Genomic DNA, 23,498 nt, shown 5'->3' with positions numbered 1-23,498 from the left:
CTAGATTCGATAAGGATTTCCACAGTAAAGTTTGAATAGGTTATGATCCATAACTTGTGATATAGAAATTCCTCTTTTTCTACAGCTTATTTTAAAGCAGCAGTGTTTCAAAATATGTATAGTATAATGGTTGTTGTGGGTTTTTCAGGCTCTTTGGCCATGTTCTGAAGGTTGTTCTTCCTAACGTTTCGCCAGTCTCTGTGGCCGGCATCTTCAGAGGACAACAGTGACAGAGTGCTGTCCTTTGAAGATGCCGGCCACAGAGACTGGCGAAACGTTAGGGAGAACAACCTTCAGAACACGGCCAAAGAGCCCGAAAAACCCACAACAACCACTAGATCCGAGCCGTGAAAGCCTTCGCGAATATATATGTATAGTATAAATTGTACATAGCTTTTATTTGCTGTTATGCCTAATTCCTGTGTGTTGCTGCTGAATGTTGGCCATTTAATATCCAGTGAAACAGCAAAGAGAAGCTGAATGGGCTAGTAGCTTGTATTGGTACCTCTTATAAATCATGGGTGGGCAAAGTGTGATTCTGGAGCTTTATGGCACCTCCCTAAAGCTGTTTTTAAAGTCTTGCCAAACAATCCCACCCCCCTAAATGATTCTCCCTGGTACAAGAAAGCTTACTGCTGTTTGTGGAAGATTTCAGAGGCAGCTGTTCATGCTGCAGGCCCCTCTGCAGTGTTCAACTCCCCAAAACACCCTCCATTATTCATACCTGGAAGTGGACTTCAAGCCATTTTTTCGCCGATTTCTTCTTTTTCTTTTTAGTGGTCCATCTGGCTTGTCAGGGTTGCCTACCACTATTGTAAAGCCAGATGGGAAAGGAAATGTATCATTTATCACTCTAGAGGAGCTTATTTGGTGTTTCTTTTTAAAAGCTGATGAAGGAACAAACCTCAGTCATTCTTGGCACCTTCCTGCAGGAGGAATAGGTTCCTCATGTCCTGTGGTATATGGGCAGTGTCTTACTTTACTCCATTTGCCACACATGACACCAGATTAATGAATCAGACTTTTTATTCAAGAGGATGATCTCTTTGTCAATATCCTTGCCCTTTGAATTCTAGCAGGGTAGCTCACACAAGACATAGTAAGAAAAATTCTGAATAAACTTCTTCAACATGAAAAAAGCTGTGACCTCTCACAGCATTACTGTGGACTGAATTTCAGATATTAAGGAAGGGGAGGTCATCATGTGGTTGCAGAGATTCCCCTTTCCTCTGCCAAGTGATTGGTTTATCAAGCAAATCTAGGGATCTTCTGCAGCTGGAGAAGGAGCTAACAATATACCACTGGACCTGGGTTGAATGAAAAAAATACATATTCCTGCCAAACCCCTACAGATTCAGTGTCTGAAAGGAAGAAATCATATACACTTGTAGAAATACATTTGCTTAAAATAAATGACAGTATTTTTCCAGTACATTAAAAATATATTGAGGCATTGCAGGACATGCCTCCGTACATTTTATATACGTTAATACACCTGGTGATGACTCAGGGTATTTTGGGTATCATACCTCCACTACAGGTGCCTGCAGCTTCAGCCTCTTATTCCCACTCACATTGGAAGAAATTGTCTGGGAATATGTAGACTAGTGACAAGGACCCAAAAGGTGGCAGGGTTCGGTGGAGCAATACTAGTCAACAAGCAAAATGATGCCTTTCTCTAGAAGTCCAGGCATGGACCTTGGGCAATAAGGAAGTGGGGCTGCTATTACAAGTCATTTCCTTTTGATACAATGTGAACAAGAATAGAGAGGAAGACTGGGCAGCCTCCTCAAATTTATAGGAAAGCAGATGATTATGGTTTTCCAGCCCTGTCTTTAGAGCAGCTGTACAAGCCATGAAGGGAGATGGGAACTTGTGATTTCCTTCCACAGGTAAGCCATTTAAAGGGTTGTACTCAAGCAGTTGGATTTACTGCAGAAATTATTTGCTGGCCAATAGAGGCAGCATGATTAAGAATCAAGTCCAATTAGAACTTAAATATTAAAGAAAATCTATTTTTAAAAAGAGCTTGGCTGTAGGAAGAACCTACAAACAAGAGTATCAGGAGAAAGTCTTGACGCTTGAACATCTTCCCAAGAGACCTATAGACTTTTATAGACCTCTGGGAAAAATCATAAGCCTGTGTTTATACAACTGGCATTTATCTCAAAAATACTTCAAACCTTGACAAGGGCATTGTGCTCTAATAATGTTCACACCCACGGTCATATCTGGCTTCACAGTTGTGACCCAAGCTTCATCCCTATTCTGTTATCTGCTTTTGTTTTTTCCACCTGGAATCCAGCTAAAATGTTTCAAAAATTAACAGTGGCTGCAGCATCTCTGAAAAAAGAGGAAGCATGGCAGATTGTAGGACCAGGGGAAGCGAGCAAAAGAGAAAAAGAAAGCCAACTTGCAAATCCATCCTGGAAGAGAGAAAATACAAAGAATTGAGAAGACACATAGGTAATACATGGTTTCTAGCACATAGTATCAGTCTGGTGCTCTCCAGATGTTTGGGGCAATATCTCCCATAAAACCTTCCTATTGGCATTGCTGATGGGAGCTTGCATTCAAAATATGTAGGGTGCCATGTTGGAGAAAGCTGCTCTGTCAAAATAAACTAGATTTATGGAAGCCGACTGCACTTAATTCATGGACATTTTCTTCTTTATTCTATATGAGTTAGGCATGATGATCTTAACCTTTCATTTAATTCATTTTAATGCTCTCTATCTATTTGCAAACGCCGATCTTTCTGCTTTCCTCGCTCAACTGAATTGTCAAAACAAAAAAATAAACTTTTTTCCTTTCAGCTCTTCATTTTTTAAAACTATTTGTTGAAACATCTGCAAAATAAGTCATTAGATCTCTAGTGGTCTATTTGGGGGAAAATATACAATGCCATTGTCTATGAGGACCACATGTACTCTAACCAAGATGATCAGCATGAGCCCAGACTTCCACATCAGCATGCAACTCACCTGGGGCAAGCAGCAGAGAGACACAGAATGGGCGCTCAGGTAAAGAAGCTCCCAATAGTAGAAGCCAAGATGATGGCAAGAATGATGCAGCATATCATGATCATGATCTTCTTCTGCTCAGTGCAAGGAGAAATGAATAGTAAGATATACAGACATACTTAGTCAGAACAGAGATGGTAACAAGAGCGAGGGGAAAGAAGACAATCTTGTGTGGGTCACAGAAGCAGAGGATGGGATTGTAAAGCTTGGGAAACAATATGAAAGGGTTAAAGAGAAAATCGTGGGCTGTTCTTTCACAGACATAGATGCCACCAAATGTGTTCTATGGAGTTTTCTATATCAAAGCAACTGTCTCTTGAGTTCTTTGGTCTAAATTCAATTGCTTGTCTAAATAGAACAGACCCATCCAATGAAAGTATTTGATGTTTGATATATCATTCAAACAATTATTTCAATGGGGCTATTCTAGTTGGGACAAGCAATTAGATTTAGGCCATCACTTTTATGTAATAAAGAAGTACAGTTCTCAGTCTTGGACATTGTTTTGGTGGATAAATGGCAGCATTACTTTTCCCTCCAGCAGAAGAGTAGTGCCATAGTATATGAATATGCTACTGTAAGTGCCATCTTATCTGAAGGATCTTTCACAGTAATAACCAGTGGAATGAAGAATACCAGCAAGACTCCATGTTCCAAATGCGATTACAGGCAGTACCTCAATCCCTTTGTTTACAATGACATTCTTTCTCCACACATACCACATATCTATTGCAAAAGTACATACAGCATAGAGGTATGATCCACAGAAAGCACATCACACCACAACATGTATGGAACTATTGGTATGGCTTTCTTTCTTTCTTTCTTTCTTTCTTTCTTTCTTTCTTTTTGCTACTATCTAATCTAGTACAGAATACAACAGATGGATGTTCAAATAACTATTTATTTTTTCACATTAAAAATCATTTTTAAAAAAGCACCAACACAACTACATTTTCATATCTCTGCTGTCTATGTGGAATAAATAGCCCTGACAGGTAGCCATTCCAGTTGCCACCTACACTAAAGTTTTAGGGCAGTGGTTCCAAACTTTGGGTAATTTAGGTACAGTATTCTTGGGCTGCAAGTCCCAGAAATCCCAGGCAGCACAGCTGGTGGTAAAGGCTTCTGGGAGTTGCACTCCAAGAACAATTAGGTTACCTAAGGCTGGGAACCACTGTCTTAGAGGAAAGGACATCACTACAGTCTCCTCCATCCCCAGCTCCATCTCTATGATCACAGAGAAGGGCAGCATAAATGCTTTTTACCAGATAAAGCATGATAGGGCATCTGAGGCATAAAGACACCATAACCTGATGCTGGATGAGTTTTTAAAATGTAGATGGTGGAAACAGTGCCAGTAATTAGGATGTAGGCACACCTCCTACCAAAAAAGAACCCTTCTTAAAATCAACAAAAGAGCTATAAATATCCCATGGGAGATAAAACTAAGCCAGCTATCCGAGTCAATAATCTATATAATTACAGAACAAGTTTGGGCATCCCCAGAATCTGAGTCCTCTGCCATATAGCTTCATCACCTCTCCGTTCTAGGAATATATCCCAGAATTTGAGGGGTTGGGCAAAAAATGGGAAGAATCAACTTCATTTGGTCACTGAAGTATGTTTGCAAGCACTGACAGTACTGATGGTGAAGCCAAAGATAACTGTGATGCAGTTATCTATTTTTCAAGGACAAATATATTCACTATGACTTGAATCATACTCGTTCACTAGGACACAGGTCCCCAACCTGGTGCCAGTCCATGGCCAGAGCAGGACCGGGCCACCGTGACAGACCTCCCGCCCCCCCTGCACGCACGCATCCTTGCACAGCCCGTTTGCGGCTGCGCACAACTCCAGCATGCCCATGCAAGTGCTGCGCCACCATTTGTGCATGTGCACAAGCATGCCTGTGCCCATGCGAGAGAGTGTGTGGTTATTCACGCATGCGCGCAAGCATGGGATGTGCCCTGCCTTCCCCAGCTGGTCTGAGGACCAAAAACGGTTGGGGACTGCTGCACTAGGGGATATCACATGTCTCCTTAGCTGGGTTTTAAGAGTTTATATTGCATTCACAAATATACACACATGTACAACCCCCTCAGTTACTATGAGTGACAGCTGTAGGAGGAGGATACATATGTAGCTTAAAAAAAAAGGTGGGGGCTAAGAACCTGTAGTAACACCGTAGTTATGCATTCAAAGAAATGTGAAATTCAAGTACAGCAACATATCTTTGAAGAAAATAATTATCACTTAAGGACTTACTAACTCTTAGAAGTATCCCCTTATCAGAAAATGGACAGAACGACTCCACCTCTAACAAGATAGGTGTCTTTTCTCCAACAGTAAGGTCTTCTCTAATAAGATCTTAGATATCAGAAAGGCAATCATCTCAACAACTGGGTCATATCATCAACCCCTTGTTTTTCTACATACCTGTTTTTACATGTCCTACAAACCAAGCTGCCAGAATAAAACAGCGATTTTAGGAGGGGTATGCAATGTGGACCTTCAAAGGGCAAACCTCAGCATGAAACATAACACTTCAAAGCAAGGAGTGCCTCTGATTCCTGAAAACCTTTCTGTCATCCAACAAATACATACATACATACAGAATTACACTGGAAGAGAGAGCATGCACAACCATGCTTTCAAAATTAAAGTACACTCACTCAAGAAAACAAATTTGTGCAACTCATACACACAAAATTTAATTTGTAAGCTGGAAATAATTATTTTCTATTCCATTCAGAAATGTAATTGCATTTCAAACAAGTGAAGTGAGGTCTTAAATTTACAACCCACATATATCCCTGAGGAGTGTCTTCACCTGGTGGCACATTTCCCAACCTGTTGCACCTGCCCAAAATGTGAAAACTCTGCTGCAATGCTTGAGTCGAGTAGGAGACGCAACAGAAATGGTTTGCATTTGGAGGACTTTGCTGCAAACGCTACATAAGCAAGTGCAGCCGGCAATCAGAAAACCATAGGTTGAATTTTCATGCCTCAAGTGGATGCATATGTTCCTGTGATACTAATCTGATCTTACTTCAAAATGTACCCGATTGACTAAAAACACTGTGTAAGCGCTTGCGCTATTAAGTTTTCAATGTCATCACTTGACCCTGCCTTCTCTTTGGGGGTGGCCCAGCAGTTTGTGCAAGGGACTGCCAGCATGCTACAATTTCTGTGCAGTGAACTGTGTGAGAGTTGCAAACCTGCCTCCCTCTTTCAAAGGCCAGACTCAAAAGCACAGTTAGATGGTACTTTAGTATCATGTGTACCGCAACCTTTGCAATTTGTATGAGGGATAATACCTGGCATTTCTATTAAGAATTTGGGCACAATCATTTTTGGAAAAGGTGCAGGAAAGGAGAAAAGGAAGAGGCACAGCTGAAAACAAGGCCATGAGGTAGGCAACAACAAAATTTCTTTTACAGTTCTTTCTACTGTATGTAGAACATTGTAGAAAACTGTCGGCTTAAAAACAGGAAATGTTCGAATTGGAGGTTTCAGGTGTCATGGGGAGGAAGGGATGGGTAAGGAGCAGATTTGACGGTAAGTTTCCTCTGGAGTGCAAGGCAGTCTCTGGACTTCCTGGGTTCAGCAAAGGTACACTACAGAATCTTCCCGATACAGAGTTTTATCCGAGGAGTGCACCAGAACAGTACATTGCTCTTGCAGGAAGCACTGGTGCGGGTGAGCTCGTTTTGCTGGAAATCATTCATACTTAATCCAAGCAGCCAGGTCGGAGGGTAGTCAGGGAAAGGTCACACCACAGGAGGGGAAAATCTTGCTACCAACTTAGGCAGAGCTTGGGAGCGTCTGAAGGAAAAGGAACAAAGTAGGAAAAGTTAATTCTCACACACCCATGTATTCTGGTCACAAGGACGCACGTAGAGAAGGAGAAGGCAAAAGGAGGTAGGTCCTAACAGGAAAGAGATTAACTTTATTAGTAGAGATGGCCTGTACACAGGTCAAGACCATGAGTATGACACCTGATGCCTTTCAGGTATTTCCAGCTATAGATTCAACAAGTCCCAGATAAGAGAGCCACTGGTCAGAGATTATGGGAATAGCACCAGGTTGCCTGCTCTTAACAGAGATGAGGGAGAATAGAGTAAGTGGGTCATGTCTGAGGAATAGTAATGATTCACAGCCTGAGATGCTTAGGGCTGGATGTCTGGTCATAGAGAGAGGGAGGGCCAGACAGACAAAGACATGTTATGAGCATCTGTTGTTAACCTGCTGCTAGGATCCTATAGGCTCAAAGGAAAATTTTAACTGATTAAGTATATCTTCACCTAGTTGCATTGTTAAACTATCTTTTCTACTGATAGCTTGTAATACCATCAGACCTCAGGCAGGATGTTAAGTGGAGCAGGGTGTGCTCCTAACCCTCCTCTGCAAAAAAAAAAAAAAAGGTGGATTTGTATATCACATATGCAGAGTAGCTGATGCACAAACCCTACATCAACTCTGGGAAAAACTGTTTCTGCCAGAACTTGAGTCACTTCCTTGTCTTCAATTTGAGCTATTTTAGAAATTTCAGAGACCACGTCATGGGTCTCCAGAAGAGCCTGTCCTCTCTTAGGTTTATCAAGCATTCTCTCCCACTGCCACCCAAATACTAAGAAATGAACTCAGAAGCAAATGGCCAAGAAGCAAAACCACAAATGTCCATGTCAATTCACAGCTCAAGAAGTAAAGGACAAGTATTAATATCCACCCTCCTCCAGGTCAGAATTGGCATAAAACTCTGTCACCACCAGTGTGCTTCAACATTCCAGAATTTCATGGCAGCTTTAGAATCCCAGGAAGGAACCTTGGTGTCACGTACACTGTTCGTCCTCATGGGTTGTTTATTTTTAAAAGGAAGAAAAAAGGAAATGGGGAATGGGTTTTGAATATAAATGGGCAACTTTTGCAGAATTACCTAAGTGCCTTATACATAGTCTACATTCACACAAAGCATGTAATTGTGAGATGGCTTTGCCCTTCCCAGTCACAGCCTTTGAGAGCCTCAACAAAGATCTCTAGCTGTCCCCAACTATGTTCCACGCCTCTTTGTTCATCTGTAGGTAAAATACGGCTTGTCCCAAATCCCCCCCCCTTTTTTTTGTTTTTGCCACTTCAGAGTAGATGTGACTTTGAGACCAGGAAAAAACACAAAACATCTTTAGTCCTGAATCCACCAAATGGAGACAGAGATATTCAAAAGCCCTCCTGACAGCCAAGCACCAGCAGAGACCACTAGAATTGTCAAAGTAACCTTAGCAAAAGGTGAAGAATTGGAAGAACCCTTCTCTTCCCCCCGCCCCCCGGGCTACTTACGGTTCAGAGCATGCAGCCCTGTTGGCTGCTTTCACTTCAGCCCTACTGAAAGTCCAATAATGAGAGCTACAATTCCGAGCAAGACAACCACTATCACAATGATAATTATTGTTTTCTAGAAGGGTGAAAAAAGAGAGGGAAATTTAGTATTAAGTAATGATGTGACAACAAATTGGGGGGGGGCACTGAGTATATATTACAGGAGCAGCTTCTAGTTTAGCTTAAACACCTCAACAGCATACACCTATGAGCAGAGCTGCATGTCCATGCTCACCTCTGGCTCATGTTGGTCAGCATTAATAGACATGATTTGAGAAACAACACATCATTTAGGTGATAACATTTGTCCCAGAGACTTTTTTTTTAAATCAAGTTGCTCAATAATTGATGGGCATTTCAAGAAGAAAAAACAAAGGACCTCGTCCAATGTTTAACTTGGGCACAGAGCCCTTGGGTAGGACTTCCAGCCCAATCCCTTGGCATTTATTAAGAGGCAAGACCCAGATAATTGCCAGGCATGAGATCACAGCCTCAGTCATGATTAAAAGGCCTCTTGTCCATCTCTTGTCCAAATGAATACTCCCTGGCCCTAAGACAACTGTAAGGAATGCAAGACTGTTGGATGAAAAATGTTCTCAGTTACTTCAATTCTGGCTTCTTCTACAATGAGGTGAAACGAGAAGCTCTGATTATACACTTGCACTCATCAGAGTGGTTGTTTTTTCTCCCAGTCGAGCACCTGTACAGTAACTTCAGCAGCTGAACCACATTCAATAACTCCACCTTTCCTCCTGCCACATTTCTCTGGAGTTTGAGTTTCAGCCACCGAAGCAGCTTAAAAGTGCGTCAGATGGAGCTTACTAAAAAGATTTCCCACCAAGGACCATCCCTCTCCCAAAGGACTTGTCACTTCTCAAAATCCCCTGCCCCCTTATACAGGAATGAGGCTTGGCACACACAAACACACCAAAGAATAGAAAGGCAGTCCAAAGCAGAAGTAGTAGAAGTGTAGATTACCACACTAAAAAAGTTCAGAGACAGTTCAGAGAACTAACTGTGAAAGAAGAGACCTTCCTCATGCTAGAGAATAGGGTGTGGGTGTCTAAGCATTACTGGGAAATAGAAGCTAGTCATCCAATGAATTAACTAAACAAATGGGTTTTTCACAAGTCACAATGACAGAAGAACACCAACTAGATAGAATGTAAAGCCAAGTCTAAATAAAACTGCATTTTAAAAAACTGCACAGGGACTCTGGCAAAAAAAAGGAGTGGAGAAGGTCAAGAGGAGCCGGTGGGGGGGGAGGTCTCCTGTTGGCTCATGGGATACACAGACAGGGGTCTGAAAGAGGCAGGAGTGGGGGAAGCAGACTTCAGTTAGTTCTCCTCACCCTTCGTGCTTCACTCTGAAACTTAACAGCCTTTTTGGTGTCGGCAACAGCACGTTCCACAAAGCCTACAGATTGGTCCATGTTGGTCTCTATGCGGTCAATCATGGATCCCTTGTAGAGAAAGAAGAAAGCCGGAAGCAGAGGAAAGCAGGAAACAGAGAGGCAGAGGCAGAAGGTGTAAGAAGGCGACGCCTCTGGCAGCACAGAGCTTGTTGTCCACAGGGCAGGCTCACCTTGCGCGCACTACTCTTATATTTCAAGGCCTTTTTGGTTTCCTCACGAGCTTTCTCTACATGATCTAAGGTGTGCATCACATTCAGTTCTATGTTATCTACAATTTCTCCCTGTGAAAGTTAAGAGAAGGAGGGAATAAAAAGAGAGTGAGAAAGAATGTTAACAGAAACAAAACAGAAACAAAACAAAAAGCACCCACTGATGTGGAGAAGAGCTCTGAGGAAACCTCTACAACTTCCCAAACGTAGAGCTCTTTTTCTCCACTCATCCTGCCACGTGTACCTGCTGTCCTGGAAGCCTGTGCCCTGCTCTTTGGGGAGCCAAGTGCTCAGTCCCACTGCTGCTACACTTCCTCTAATCAGATGTCCTTCTCTGAGGAGAAGCATGTGATCTCTGTTGTCCGATCTTTCCCAGTCTGGTACCCTGCAGATATGTTGGACTCCACCGCCCATAATCCCCTGGCTAATGTGGTAAAGGCAGGTATCTGGAAAAGACTGCTGTAGACTGCAAGCTATGGCAGTCCCACATTAGCCTTTCCTTATTCCCTCTTCCCAAAACTTTTTTAAATTCTAGAAAAAAACACTCACCGTTATTTCACCTGAACATCACCTCCTCGGCATTGCATTGTGAGCAGAAAACAAGAAATGGGGCCTTAGAGACTGACATCAATGCCTCGGCATTATTAAGCAGACTATTTCTGACCCCAAACTGAAAGGGTCTGGTGACAATTATTAGAATGAAATAAAGACAAATATTTGAGAACATGGCGAACAACACTGCCTCAGTAATCCAAAAGATGGCATTCTATCCTTGGAACAAAAATCAGCTACCATCCCACCCTCAGCCTAGCCAGCCAGCCAGTATTGATAGGAAAGTTTTGTGAAAGAGAAACTTGAAATTCTTTCCTGGATTGGGTTTAGCCACTTATGATGCCACTTGAGGACTTCTTGAAGTACTGTGATGTAATAGTTAGGAAAATAAACTATTAGGGAGCCAGTGTGGGATGCAGCAGTTAGAATAAAGGACTGGGATGTGGTGGACCCAGGTTCTAGTGCATGAAATTCACAGAATAACCCTGTGGGTTAGTCACACTCCCTCCCTCTGATTGACTTCCCTCAGAGGATTTTTGTAAAGGGGGGGGGAGAGCACCATGTACACTGACTTAATCTCACTGGCAGAAAGAAAGGCTATAAAAAAACTAATAAATCTTATAGATTTCAATATTCTTCACCAGTGCAGCTTCTTGCCACCATTTTGCATAGCTTAAACAATCAGCCAGCCTTGGTGTCTGTCTGTCTGTCTGTCTGTCTGTCTGTCTGTCTGTCTGTCTGTCTGTCTGTCTGTCTGTCTGTCTGTCTGTCTGTCTGTCTGTCTGTCTGTCATGCTTAGTTCGCATTCAGCTTTCTCCACTGGTTACTCATCTTTCCCTCTCTAGTCTCTCAGCCTATCTCAGTTACCTGGTTCTCCACCAGCATGGCAATGTCCACAAACATGTCATGAAGCTCCTTTATGCTACTTTCGAGCCGCAGAATGTCCTTATGCCGTCCTTCAATTTCACTCAGGGCTTGCTTTGAAATCTGGGAATCCATTATCTAGAGGGAGTGAGAACACAGATTGTCCCATGATGATCGCAGTCCTCTGAATGAACAATAGAAAACTTTATACAACTGCAGTTTTCATGTGCCCCAACTCCCATGCCCCACCCACCACAGTCCCAGCTCCTCTTTTTAGACATATCTTTCCATTTACACTTTCTGTCCAAACTCTTAATAACATGGCTGTTCGCAGTGATGATGCCTGTGACGGACAGCTCTCAGAACACTCCTGTCAGTCAGGTCAGAGCTCTGATGGGGGGGCCTATCACATGACAGGAGGGGCGGAATCAGTGGGGGAAAAAAAGAGACAGAAAGACAGTTATTGACAGTTTTTAGGCAGTTAGGGCCATGGTTGTGTTAGAGAGAAGAGAAACAGAGAGATAGAGAGATTGAAAGGGATGTGAATAGGACAAGTCTTGGAAAGGTTGTGTGGTTAAGAATTGAATGAATTAAAAGTGATAATAATAAAAGAAACTGTTTAAATATAGCAACATTGTGATTAAAGAAAAGGTAACTAAGCAAGCATATCTCAAATCAAAAGAACATATATTGAATAAATAAAAAAAGTCCATCTTTGATTTTCATGTATAATTGAACTGTTATCCTATAAATCTTGTTAATGTTGACCGCTGTGACTCATTATTAAAAATTGTAGATTGAGGAAAATCATCCAGTGATGATGCCCGAAAACAGTTCCACCCCCACAGTCTGCAGACATACCTTTGCACTCAGGATCCACCTGCTCTTCTTTGCTCTCCACTTGTCTACCTCTGATGTACATACAGTAATAGTATTTACTGATTTGAAATAAAAGACAACAAGTGGCCTCCTTTTGATGCACTCACCCCAGATGTGAATATTGATGGATTCCCACTCTCTAACATTTCCTCCAGCTCCTCATCTGTTGTATTCTTCCCGGCTATATGTCAGGGGGAAAAATAAGAGGGCAGCTTCAAATACTGCAGTGGGAAAAGCATTTCCAGGGAAGCTATGTAAACTTCAGGAAAAGAAATAGTTGACAATATTTACTTTTGGCCCATCACTGGTTTCATAGCCAACCTAAAACCAACCAGGTTTTGGCATATTTGGCGACAGCATGATTTGAGTGCAGAACTTCCAGTTTATTTTACCTTGTTTTATTTTATTTATAGCCTAGCCTTTCAAAAATTATATTCCACCTTTCCACAAAAGCATGCCCAAGACTAACAATAACATAATAGATACAAAAAAGATGATCAGGAAAAAAATGGCAGGTTTATTGATTTCTGCAATAGGGAGTAAAATTTTTGGCCTGCAGACCTAATTTTCAGGATTGTGATGATGATTACAAAAGTAGTGTACTCAGACTAATCCATATATTCAGTTTCTAGCCTTTAACACTGAGAAAGACGGGCTTGAACGCATGGGAACACCAACACTGGGTGAAATCTCATAAAAGAAAAGGCTGGGTTGGTGGCACTGGTAGCTACTGGAGGAAACCCATTGCCTTTAAGGCAAGGTGTTTCAGAAGTGTCAAATTTCTGAGCCAACAGAACAGTCTTCAGTCCTCAGTCCATGATAGAAAAAGTGTTCCATAAACTGAAAAGTATCCAAAGTATCTCCCAAATAATTCTACTCTAAGCCAAAGCAAAGGACTGTTTTTTTCTTTCACCTTTGGAAGTCTGCCCCAAAGACCAAGGTCATGCAACAGAAAGGGTACATACTGATCTCAAGCTGCCGCTGGATTCTCCCTTTGCTCCGTTCCCGGAAGTCAACCTGTGCCTCGTTGTATTTCGTCATCACATCAACAAACTTTCGAGAAAGGACTGAATGCTGATAAAATAGAGAAACAATGTTTCAAGAGAATCTGGGTCTGTCATTCAACCTCCCATCTACACAGCAGTATGCAGTTTATCATAGTAGTATGTAGTTTATCTTTCGTAACTTCAAATAAAAAGAGGTACCAATTTTAGAAAAAACAGATATCTTAGTTCTGCCTTAAAAATAAACACTACACCTCTTCTAGTTCTTTCAAGTGTGTTTTTTAAAAAAACATTTAACTTTTAAAGCAACTGAAACTTTTGCTTGTTTTTCCTATTGTAAAATATTTCAAAGTCAACGTTATTAAACTCCAAGTTCTTAGGAGTAAAAAAAAGAAAACCCCATCTTCCACCTTGTTAAACTGAAAAGATATATGGCCATCACGTAATTAGAGACCTTGACTCATCTTTCCCTTACTGAACCAGTTCCCCATTGTCATTAGGGTTTAATATGGGCTTTTAAGTATCAAAATTAAAAAGCATGCAAAATGACATGTAAGCATTGGAACCTTCACTGAGTACTAACAGCAGGTTCTCACACATTAGTTAGAATGCAGACATGAGGATGAGGCAAGAGTATTAGAATCACAGCACTTGCAGTGCTTGCCTCAACAGTTAACCCCGTGTTGTTTCGAAAACATATTTGTGCCTCATTTAGCCTTTCCCCCTTACATCACTCACCTGCCACTGGCTAATGGCAGGCAAAGTCATCCCAAAGTATGTCACTGCCACAGGGCTTTGCTTACCTGGGACTTTCGTATCCGCAGATCAGCTGACGATCGAACCTCATCCTGCTCAATGTTCCGCTCCATGCCTGTGAATGCACAGAAAGGTGTTTTGTTTCACAGACTGATTTCATCCTGCACAGTTAGGAAGCTCACTTCCCTCGTACTTGAAATTCAGGAAAGCAATACCACTCATGATGTTCATGTATAGCTTTGGGCCCATGTATAAAACTCCACCTTTCAATGTAGAGCCAGAAAGATTTGTGTGATGCAGCAGTGTCATAAAAATTCAGCTTTAGGTTTGCAACACCCCTCATTAGAACAGGAGAGGCAAAAACAAGCCACAATTTAAAAACTAGCAATATCAATATCAATAGCCTGGAATCAAAGCAGGGGTTGGCAATTTTCTTCAAGAAAAAATGTATTTAATTTTTTTAAAAAAATAGTTATGATACTACAAAAAAATTGAAAATATAAACACACACACAGAGTACATGAATTATAATATATACATTACAAATTATAACCGAGAAAAATGCACTCCGCCTCTTCCATTCTCACAAGGACTTCTCCTCTTTGAATATTTCACCCTTAAGCAGCTAACCAAATGGAAAAGCAGCCCCTTCCCCTGCAGAACGTATGCGACTAAGACTGAAAGAAAATGACAAAACGATGGTGCTCTGAACAGAGGAAAAACAAAATGCAGCCTCAAAATGGCAACTGGAAAATTCTAAAAGTGGAGGGGAGGGCTGTATAAAAATATGCATTAGATTAAATATTTGATCAGGAAGGTTTCTAATTAAACTGTATTCTGCTCTTGCAATTTTTTTACTCAGTTCCTTTCATGGCTGGAGGTTTAAGGGAGACAGCAGGAACATAATCGGCATAGGGAACTTTGAACTTGGACTGGTCCTGAGTTCTCGTGTGTGCGTGTGTGTGTGTGCGTGTGTGTGTGCGTGTGTGTGTGTGTATGTTCCCACATATATATCTGTACATGCACACACATAAGGCATTTAAAGAAAACAGCATGTTGTCTACACTACAGGATTTGCTAGAAGATATACCATGTGCCTGCAGAAATAACAGCTGCTAGGTAGAACACAGAACTGAACTAAATAAGGGCCAAGCAAAAGAAACATGGATTCCCAAACCCAATTTATCTGAGGCACCTCTCTCTTACTTTTAAGTTTATTTCGGACACTGTTAGCCATTTTCTTGATATCTGCCGTGAGCTGTTCCATATCATCCTTTGTCTCTGCAGAACATAAGCAAATAAAATTAGCACTGAGTGTATGAGAACAGCAAGAAGTATCCTTCCTTCCCCAACACTATTTTCCATGTAGTCAGGAGGACTCCAGTCAGACACATATGGGCAGAGCAAAATGATTTACTTCTGAGGCCACAAGAAGGTAGGAAATGATAGCTTTTCCAAAAGCATTTTCCATGCCTCAGCTCCCATACCTGGGACCTGACGGGCAAAAGATATCAAGAGACAGGCACAGATTTTATGTCTTTATGGGGAAATCCATAAACATCATTGCTGGGACTTCTTGCAAAGAGCTGATGTGGTACTCACTTTGTTCAGGGATGGGGGCAGACAGGATAATGCTGTACAGTTTTTTGGCCTCTTCTACATTCTCTGAAATTTTGTCAATATTCTGTCGGGTTTCTTCAATCTACAAAATTATGGAAAGAAGATGAGAAGGCATCAATCATTATGGATACGAGGGTGATTAAGAACTTTCCCCAAACCTGGCACTAAGCTCCCACCACATTTGAATTAAATTATGCCAATTGATGCACAGTGTTTAGCAGTAGCTGCATCACTTGCTATTCTGGATGAATAGCTGCCAATGGATAGTTTCTTTCCTTTCTCTTGATAACACTGTGTGAGCCCCAGAAAAGATAGCTGTATATTTCACCGCAGTGCCTCAGACCAGACAATCGGGTAACAATTAGAAGAACAAATTTCATAGAAGAAAGCATCACAGTTTTAGCACACCTTTTTGCATACCAAGCACTTTTTAATGTCAGTGGCCACAAGCGCCCCCATCCTCAAAGTGAAAGTGCTTAAGGATACACCCAGACCATTTTTCCTCCCACCTGGGCAATATGTGAAACATTTAACACACTCTACTTTTACAAATAAAAAGGTAAATTCTTCAAGCATGTCCAAATTGTTCCTAGTAGCAATAGTAATAAATGAGGAGTGTTTATAGTATCTGGCCTAATGAGACATATTCTGGGCCCCAAAAGCCCTACCAGTCACCTACTACAAGTTATTCTTTTAACATTTTAAAACAGTAACTTGGTTCTGGGCTATGGAGCAGCGGTCTTCATCTTCATCTTCATCTTCTTTTCAATCCCAATACCTTTAGGCCCTTCTTCCATGGAAGATCCAGAGGCACTGAAGGTAAGGAAGGCCATACTGGTAAAGACAGGTAAAGTCACATTACCCAGTAACAGATCTTCACACCTCTAGGCTGAAAGAGTACAGTACAATATGTGTGAAGCTGCACTACTTTCAGCAATGCTGCTGTCTATTCACACACACCCCTCACAAGCCTTCTGGGAGCCCTCCACAAGGAGATGCCCTGGTACGCGTGTATGTCAGTTACCAGACGTCACTTCATTCACAGTGGCATAAAATGTGGCCCTGGTCTGAAGTACTGTAGGGACCACCGTTCAGGGGAAGCTGAGTCTAGATCACTGCTGCAATGTTGAGCTGAACCATGCGATACTTTCCCCAAGAAAGACTTTGACTGCCATGAAAGGCACCCCTTTATAGATTTTTGGAGAAAACATGCAAGGCTGTTTGAAAGAGGGTAGGCAAATACGTATCAAGGGAGAGGGAAAGTGTCCTTACAGCACAGATGACTGATCAGGCAATCCCTCACCCTCTTTCACTTGTATTTATTTGATGAATTGGGACAGAGTACAAATGTCTCTCAAAATATGCACTGAAAATAATTCAGTCTGCATGAGCAACATTTGTGTTCAGACACATATCTGGATCTATCTTCTCATTTTATACCTGTCTAGCTGGCTTTGCATGACTGAATGCAGCTAGACACCTAAAATGTCATGGAACGTCTCAAGCAAGGTGGCAAGGCAGGGGTCACTCACTCCTCTCCCCAGATGGCAGGGGAGTTAAATGTCTGAGGGGAAAAATGAAAATGGTACTAAGGGATAGAAGCTTGTCATTTCCTATATTTTTGCAGTGTCCTCAAAGCAACCATTTTAACAGCAAAACCTCAAACCTCATGACATATCACTATTTCTGCACTTCATGGGATAATGCTTCGATTTTTTTTCTCTTCCTCCCAGCCCAAATGTCTTCTCACCTCTGCAAAAAATTCATCCATGAAAGCAGTGTTATCGATAGCAATTTCCAGGTCATCATCTGCATCATCCTGGTCCTGTTTCTGTAAAGGGACAAAAAATATACAAGCTGAAGAAGAATCATTGTGCAGCCATTTGTTTTATATAATTGCTCATATTTCCTCATCCAACCAATGATTCAGATTTTACATAGTAGTGAATGAAGAACCTGCTAATGCTGCTGGATTACACTGGTCATGCTGACTGAGGCTGATGGGAACAGGAGTCCAGCAAGAGCTGAAGGACCACAGATTCCCATCTATTTTATATAGGCTAGATTCACAGCCTCTGGAGCTCCCCACATCCATCATGAACAGGGTGGATATTTTAAATCAAAGTAATTTAAATCATGATCTATTTTTTAAAAACTAAAATAAATCACATTTTTGGTGATTTAAATCAAAAGGTTATTTTTAAAAAAATTTAAATTATGATTTAAATCAATTTGATTTAAAATACTGTGAATTCTCCTCCCTTAGGTACAAAAGTGAAAAAAAAAAAAAGATGGCCATGCCCAAGGGTCAACAAATGGTACCCTATAAAGCTGGCTGACTAGGAAATCATCTTGCATGCTCAATCAAGACTGAGGCCTTTCAAGGGCAGACACAGCTTCTGTCACTAATGTACAACGGCAGATCTCCACAGGGATGGCAAAACTCCTACTCTCTTATAAATATGAACTGCATGTGGTTATTAGGGAAAGTGGCAAAAATACAGTAAGTGAAGCAAACAAAAGAAATTGGCTAAGAGCATGGTTACACTATGAAAATGAATCGGTAGTTGGACTGGGGTTTTTGAAATCGGGTTAAAGTCATGTGGTAGCCACATGGTATTGGGAACACTGTGTGCTTGGGAAAACTTTAAAAACCTGTATTGCATATCAGTTAAGAGGGCTACATGGACTAATGGCAAACGAGCCTTTGCCCTGTACCCACCTGCCCACCCTCATGCTGGCTAATTACTGCTGTTGCTGTGGTATTCTTTTTAATATTTTAAAATGTTTTAAATCTATTTCAGACTAGCATATTGCAATGGCTCCCTCGCATGAAACACATGAGAGCGATGGAACAGCAGCCAGCACTGACAACAAGGAAGGCAAAATCAATTAACAAAAAACAAAGCCCAACTTCTTAGTGGCTTGCAAGGGAGGGAACACTTTCCATATCACTGTCAAACAGAGACTCCTTGCCAAAAAGAGAGAGAGAGAATTGAGGCTTGTGAAGGACAACACAGGTTCCCCCTTTGCTGGTTGCTATTTTAAAAAAAGCAAAAACATTTCTTTCCAACAGTGACATATTGCTAGGTCAGACAGAGGCTCCTCACCAAACAGGCTGTTTAGTGGGTTTGCAGCCTGCCCGCCCATTAGCTCTCTGACAAGCTAGCCTGCCTAATGATCTACTCTTTGCTGCAGGTGGGGCTGAAGCCCACTTCTCACCCACTCATCCACTGCTGCTCAAAGGCAAAGGTAAGAATGCCAGCAAGCAGCAGACTTGTGAAGGCGGGAGATGGGGGTAGGGGAGAGAATGTGTGCTGAAAATGATAATGCTTGCAAAGTGGGGGGGGGACACCAAGTGGGGGCTGAAACACACACAGAGAGAGTGGAGAAGGAATAGGAGCAGGGAAGGCACACACAGATCGTTTACACGGACAAAGGTGTTCACACATGCCAAAACAACTGATTTGGCATTAAAATAAACAACCCTCTGAGGGAAGAGTAAAATACCTCACTTCCAATAAAAATAACACCATTCCCTGTCAAAACAATCTGTGCTTCCATGTGTATCATCCTTTGAAAAAATGGCTTTAAAACATGCTAAACTCAATTCAAATAGAAGTCCCCCCCCCCCCAATGTAACTGCACTCTCAGACAGGAGCTGTCAATGCAAGGCCCTCCAAATGGCATTGTACTGCAACTCCCATCAGGACTAGCCTGCCCAGTCATTATATAGTGTAGTATGCAAAACCTCATGTTCCTCACTCTTACGCTAGGACTGGTTTCAAATAGGTACCCTATTACTGTGAGGGGCAAGCATATGGAACAACCTACCTCCAGAGATTCATGTGGCTCCCTCGCTGGGTATTTTTAAGAATCAATTAAAAACTTGGATGTTTCAGCAGGCCTTCCCATCAGATAATTCCTAACATCCTTCTCTTCCCCCTCCTATTATTTCCTCTTTCTTGGTTAATGTTTTAGTTATGTAAAAATTGTTTTATATGTATTTATTGTATTATTCTATGTTGTTAGCCGCCTAGAGTGGTCCTGACCCGACCAGATAGGCGGGATATAAATAAAATAAATAAATAAATAAAATTAAAGGGACCACCTCAGCTAACACAATTCTACCTTCTACAGCAGCCTAAAAGGCAGATTTAATTCATGATGGCAGTACACTGAAAACTCTTACTCAATTTCAGGAAGGAAAAGATGACAGTACATGTTATTTTTAGAGCTATATTGAGACTGAGATGGATATCCCCCTTATCATTACTTTTTATCTGCTTCTTAAGATCATGAGAAGGAACTGAAAGGAAAAAGAAAGTGAAGTGGCAGATACGGTAGAAATTTCATTCTGCATTCACTGCAATGCACAGGATCCAAAGTACACTGAGACACGCTGTTTTAGAAGACTGACAAATTATAGAGCCCTCTGTAGCTTTTAGAATAATAATAATAAAAGCTGTTACTAGATGCTGACTAACTAGAGACAGCTATTACCATAAGCCAGCAGTTGCTACCGATGGGTCCCTAGATATTCTTTGACTACAACTCCCAGAAATCCTAGCTAGCACAGCTCATGGTGAACGCTTTGGGTTTTTTTAATCCAAGAAGCTCTGGGGACTCAAGGTTAGGAACCACTGCCATAGGCCACAGTCTGTGATCCTGTACGGGGCTATAATATAATATTGAAGCCCATCTTTCAGGAAGACCTGAGAAAGGATGGCAGCCTTATACTGTCTGACCTACTGGACACTACAGAAAGAAGTCACAGACTTCCTGTAGGAAGAGAATTCACATAAAACTGGAAGATAAGCTTAGATGTGGTTTACTGAAGCTGTAAATTAGTTTTCCTCTTTCTAGGACAGCGTGGATCTAGCAGATTGCTTCACAATCCAGTCTTACATTTATCTGCTATTTATAGCCTTGATTGTATTTGTCATTGTTGGTGTAACATTTTGTGATCCACTATGATTACCTATGGTAACCAAAGTATGCATGTATTTTTAGTTCCATACATATATGTTTCCCAACCGTGGGGAAATTAAGAACTGTATAGCATTAGGAAAGAGGATATTAGAAATTAGCAAGCAATCTATGTCTGCTTCAAAATGCAACCTCAAAAATTTCTCTTCTCAATTGTGAAGTCCCTTATTACCCAGCCCTGACTCTTCACAAGGGTCTTTTTGAACAGAAAATATTTTGCAAAGGTACAGGGCTTTGCAGCAGCAGGGAAAAGGCAAAAAGGAAGACCTGTTGGACAAGCTGCCTTCTGCTTGTGCATCTGATGGACACAACCCATAGATAGCCTAGGGAAAATACATAACTACTGAGCAATAACATACAATTGGTAGACATTTGAGACAATGTTAGTGCAAGAGAAGAAAATTATTCTCCCCACTCTACCCTCATCTGAGTCACCAAAGAACCATAATATTGTCAGTATAGTAATTGATTTATTTTGCACATGTTTCCAACTACTGGGGGGGGGGAAGGATTATACAGTACTAAGACTAGAATTCCTAACTCTGGGGCCAGGTCAAATGCTGAATTGTAAAATACTGTAGTTTCTATGGACGGAAAAGAGCAGATACGGATTAAATGGTTTTCAATGCATTCCTATGGGAAATGCAGATTCAACATAAGAACTTTTCAGCTTTAGAACCACCTTCCAATACGGATTAAGTTCTTAAGTAGAGACCCCACTGTATGGCTCTTCGGTGATTAAGCAGACAGGATTCTCCACAAATTTCTTTTTCAATGAATAACAAGAAAACCTCTTTTGACAAAATACACACAAGAGATAATAATTTTCACCTAATATGGCTGGATAGTTGAGTGAGCTTGGGTTGGTATCTGGCGAAAGGGCCAGAGGTTGGGAGTTCGATTCTCCACTGTGCATCCAAGAAGAGCCAGCCTTTGTGGCCTTGGGCAAGCTCCACAATTCCACGGTGCCTCCAGAAGAAGGGAACGGTAAACTACTTAAGAGGATTCTGTACCTAGAAGACCCTGAAAAAGGTCCCCATAAGTCAGAACTTACTTGACAGCACACAATTATTATTATTAATATGGCATGAACATTTTTCCTTGTTCCAATACAAAAAAAAAAAAAAAGCAAAGCAGCTTGAGAAGAAATGCACAGACGGCATAAGCCCTGCAGAAAGGAAGCTCCATGAATTAAGTCTGGATGAAAACATTTCCCAGCTGTAATTTCTTTGATGCAAGCAATTTCTGTTTCAAATCTGAAGCTGGATTGAAGCCAGCGACCTAGAATTAAAAGATCTCATCTCTTTCTCCCTGCTTCAGTTACTCACAGCACCTGCTAAAACACAATTTAAAGTGACATTCCAATAGGAGTTGCCATCACATTTCACCTACTGCTTAAACTAACATTACTTATCAAGCTGGAGGATGTCGCTCAGGCAAATCATCAATAGGAGCTTTGAGGAAAGCTTGGAAGAGTTTTCCTATCATCATCAGCATTTGCCATGGAGCTTTTGGTTTTCAGCCACCAACACCACTATCCTCCTTACTATCCTCCTTAAGGGATCACTGATGTACTATTTAACAGGAAGTGGAAGTGATGGGGAAGGTGTGAGGGTGGAAGTCCAAGTGACTGTACACCACAAATGACTGCCTCAGGATGGCTACTCTGCTACCATTAGCTCTCAGGCAGCAGATTTTTAGGTGTCATGAAAGGGGAACAAGTTGTTACTTTTCTTTATTTGTTCTGCTGCAAGGGATGGAAAAGGGTATTTATGTGATCCTCACACTTTGAAAAGAATTTCAGCTGGCTTTGACTAATATGCACCTTAATATGGGTACATGAAAGGTACCATCTGCTCCTCTGCCTCAGTCAATAAATTATCTTGGGGCAGTCCTTCCCAAGTGTAAATCAGAAAAGATGAAGGAAACACACACTCCAGCTTTTCTGATTTATAAAAAAGGATAGCACAAGGATCCAGACAGCAAAAACTATCTTAATGGTGACCTGTAGGTGTGGTTCTCCAAGATGCTGTTTCTTGGCTCAGTAACCAAGGCTGTCTTACAAGGAAGCATTCCAAGAGTCACACAAAATGGAGGTCAGAGGTTACATGAGCTGAAAGGTCACTGAGCCATCTGCATTCATAAGGAGCACGGCTAATCTCACATCTAGTCCTGAACACATATACCACACGCACACACCAACAGGTATTAAGGGATTGCTGGGGCCAGCAGGGAGAAGGTTTGCTTATTCTCACACAGAGAGGCAAAGGGCCACCCGCATGCATGTATACATGTCCCACCACAGAGTTTTCCCCTGTTCAAGTCTCTGCTGCAATAATTCCCCTGTGGACCACATCACCTGAAGACAATACTAAGTGGGGTATATATTCTTCACATGCCCTTCTTCTTCCTTCATCTTGACACTCCTTCACCCTTACTAAACTTCACATAACAGAAGGGATTATTTGCATTCCTATGCATACCTTTCCTGCTTTTTCCCCCCTAGTTAACCTCACCACTGCATGAATTTAAGGGTAAGAGAGTCTCTTGTAAGGAGTTGTTTCCAGTGTGCTGAGGGAGGGAGGGAGGGAAAGGGATGAGTGTCCCAGCTCTGCTTTCACAAGGATAAATGATTCATTCCTCAGCCGATGAAAACCAGGACAGATGGCCTGCATCCTTGTTTAATTGCATTACACCCTCGCAGCATGCCCTGCAAAACCCCTCTGTCCTTTAGTCCAATGCATTTTAAAGGAGTGTGGAACAATAGAAAAGAGAGATAATGCAATTTGGAAGGAGATGGCAATCAGGA

The 23,498-nt window shown here is 41.6% G+C and overlaps 1 protein-coding gene across 8 annotated transcripts in view; it reads right to left on the bottom strand.

Moving 5' to 3' along the window:
• Positions 1 to 1,860: 1,860 nt before the first annotated feature.
• The window catches only part of STX3 (syntaxin 3), a 65,870-nt gene continuing 44,232 nt past the window's right edge, over positions 1,861 to 23,498 (bottom strand). For 4 of the 8 annotated variants that reach the window (XM_072985465.2, XM_020792333.3, XM_020792334.3 and 1 more), the window contains exons 2-11: positions 17,451 to 17,531; positions 15,683 to 15,782; positions 15,287 to 15,361; positions 14,128 to 14,195; positions 13,286 to 13,394; positions 12,428 to 12,501; positions 11,445 to 11,579; positions 9,987 to 10,097; positions 8,364 to 8,478; positions 5,715 to 6,854 (exon numbers count right to left, since the gene is read on the bottom strand). In XM_072985465.2, the coding sequence (XP_072841566.1) occupies positions 8,395 to 8,478; positions 9,987 to 10,097; positions 11,445 to 11,579; positions 12,428 to 12,501; positions 13,286 to 13,394; positions 14,128 to 14,195; positions 15,287 to 15,361; positions 15,683 to 15,782; positions 17,451 to 17,471 (777 nt within the window). In that variant the 5' untranslated portion in view covers positions 17,472 to 17,531 and the 3' untranslated portion in view covers positions 5,715 to 6,854; positions 8,364 to 8,394. Of the gene's footprint in view, positions 3,098 to 5,714; positions 6,855 to 8,363; positions 8,479 to 9,753; positions 9,865 to 9,986; positions 10,098 to 10,574; positions 11,580 to 12,427; positions 12,502 to 13,285; positions 13,395 to 14,127; positions 14,196 to 15,286; positions 15,362 to 15,682; positions 15,783 to 17,450; positions 17,532 to 23,498 lie in introns of those variants that run through there. The other 4 variants (XM_072985463.2, XM_072985464.2, XM_078383547.1 and 1 more) reach the window with 4 other exon arrangements.

This window comes from Pogona vitticeps, chromosome 1 (assembly GCF_051106095.1).
Source record: "Pogona vitticeps strain Pit_001003342236 chromosome 1, PviZW2.1, whole genome shotgun sequence".
Lineage (NCBI taxonomy): Eukaryota > Metazoa > Chordata > Lepidosauria > Squamata > Agamidae > Pogona > Pogona vitticeps.
The sequence above is the reverse complement of the archived record's forward strand: the minus strand, read 5'-3'. Positions and strand labels throughout refer to the sequence as shown.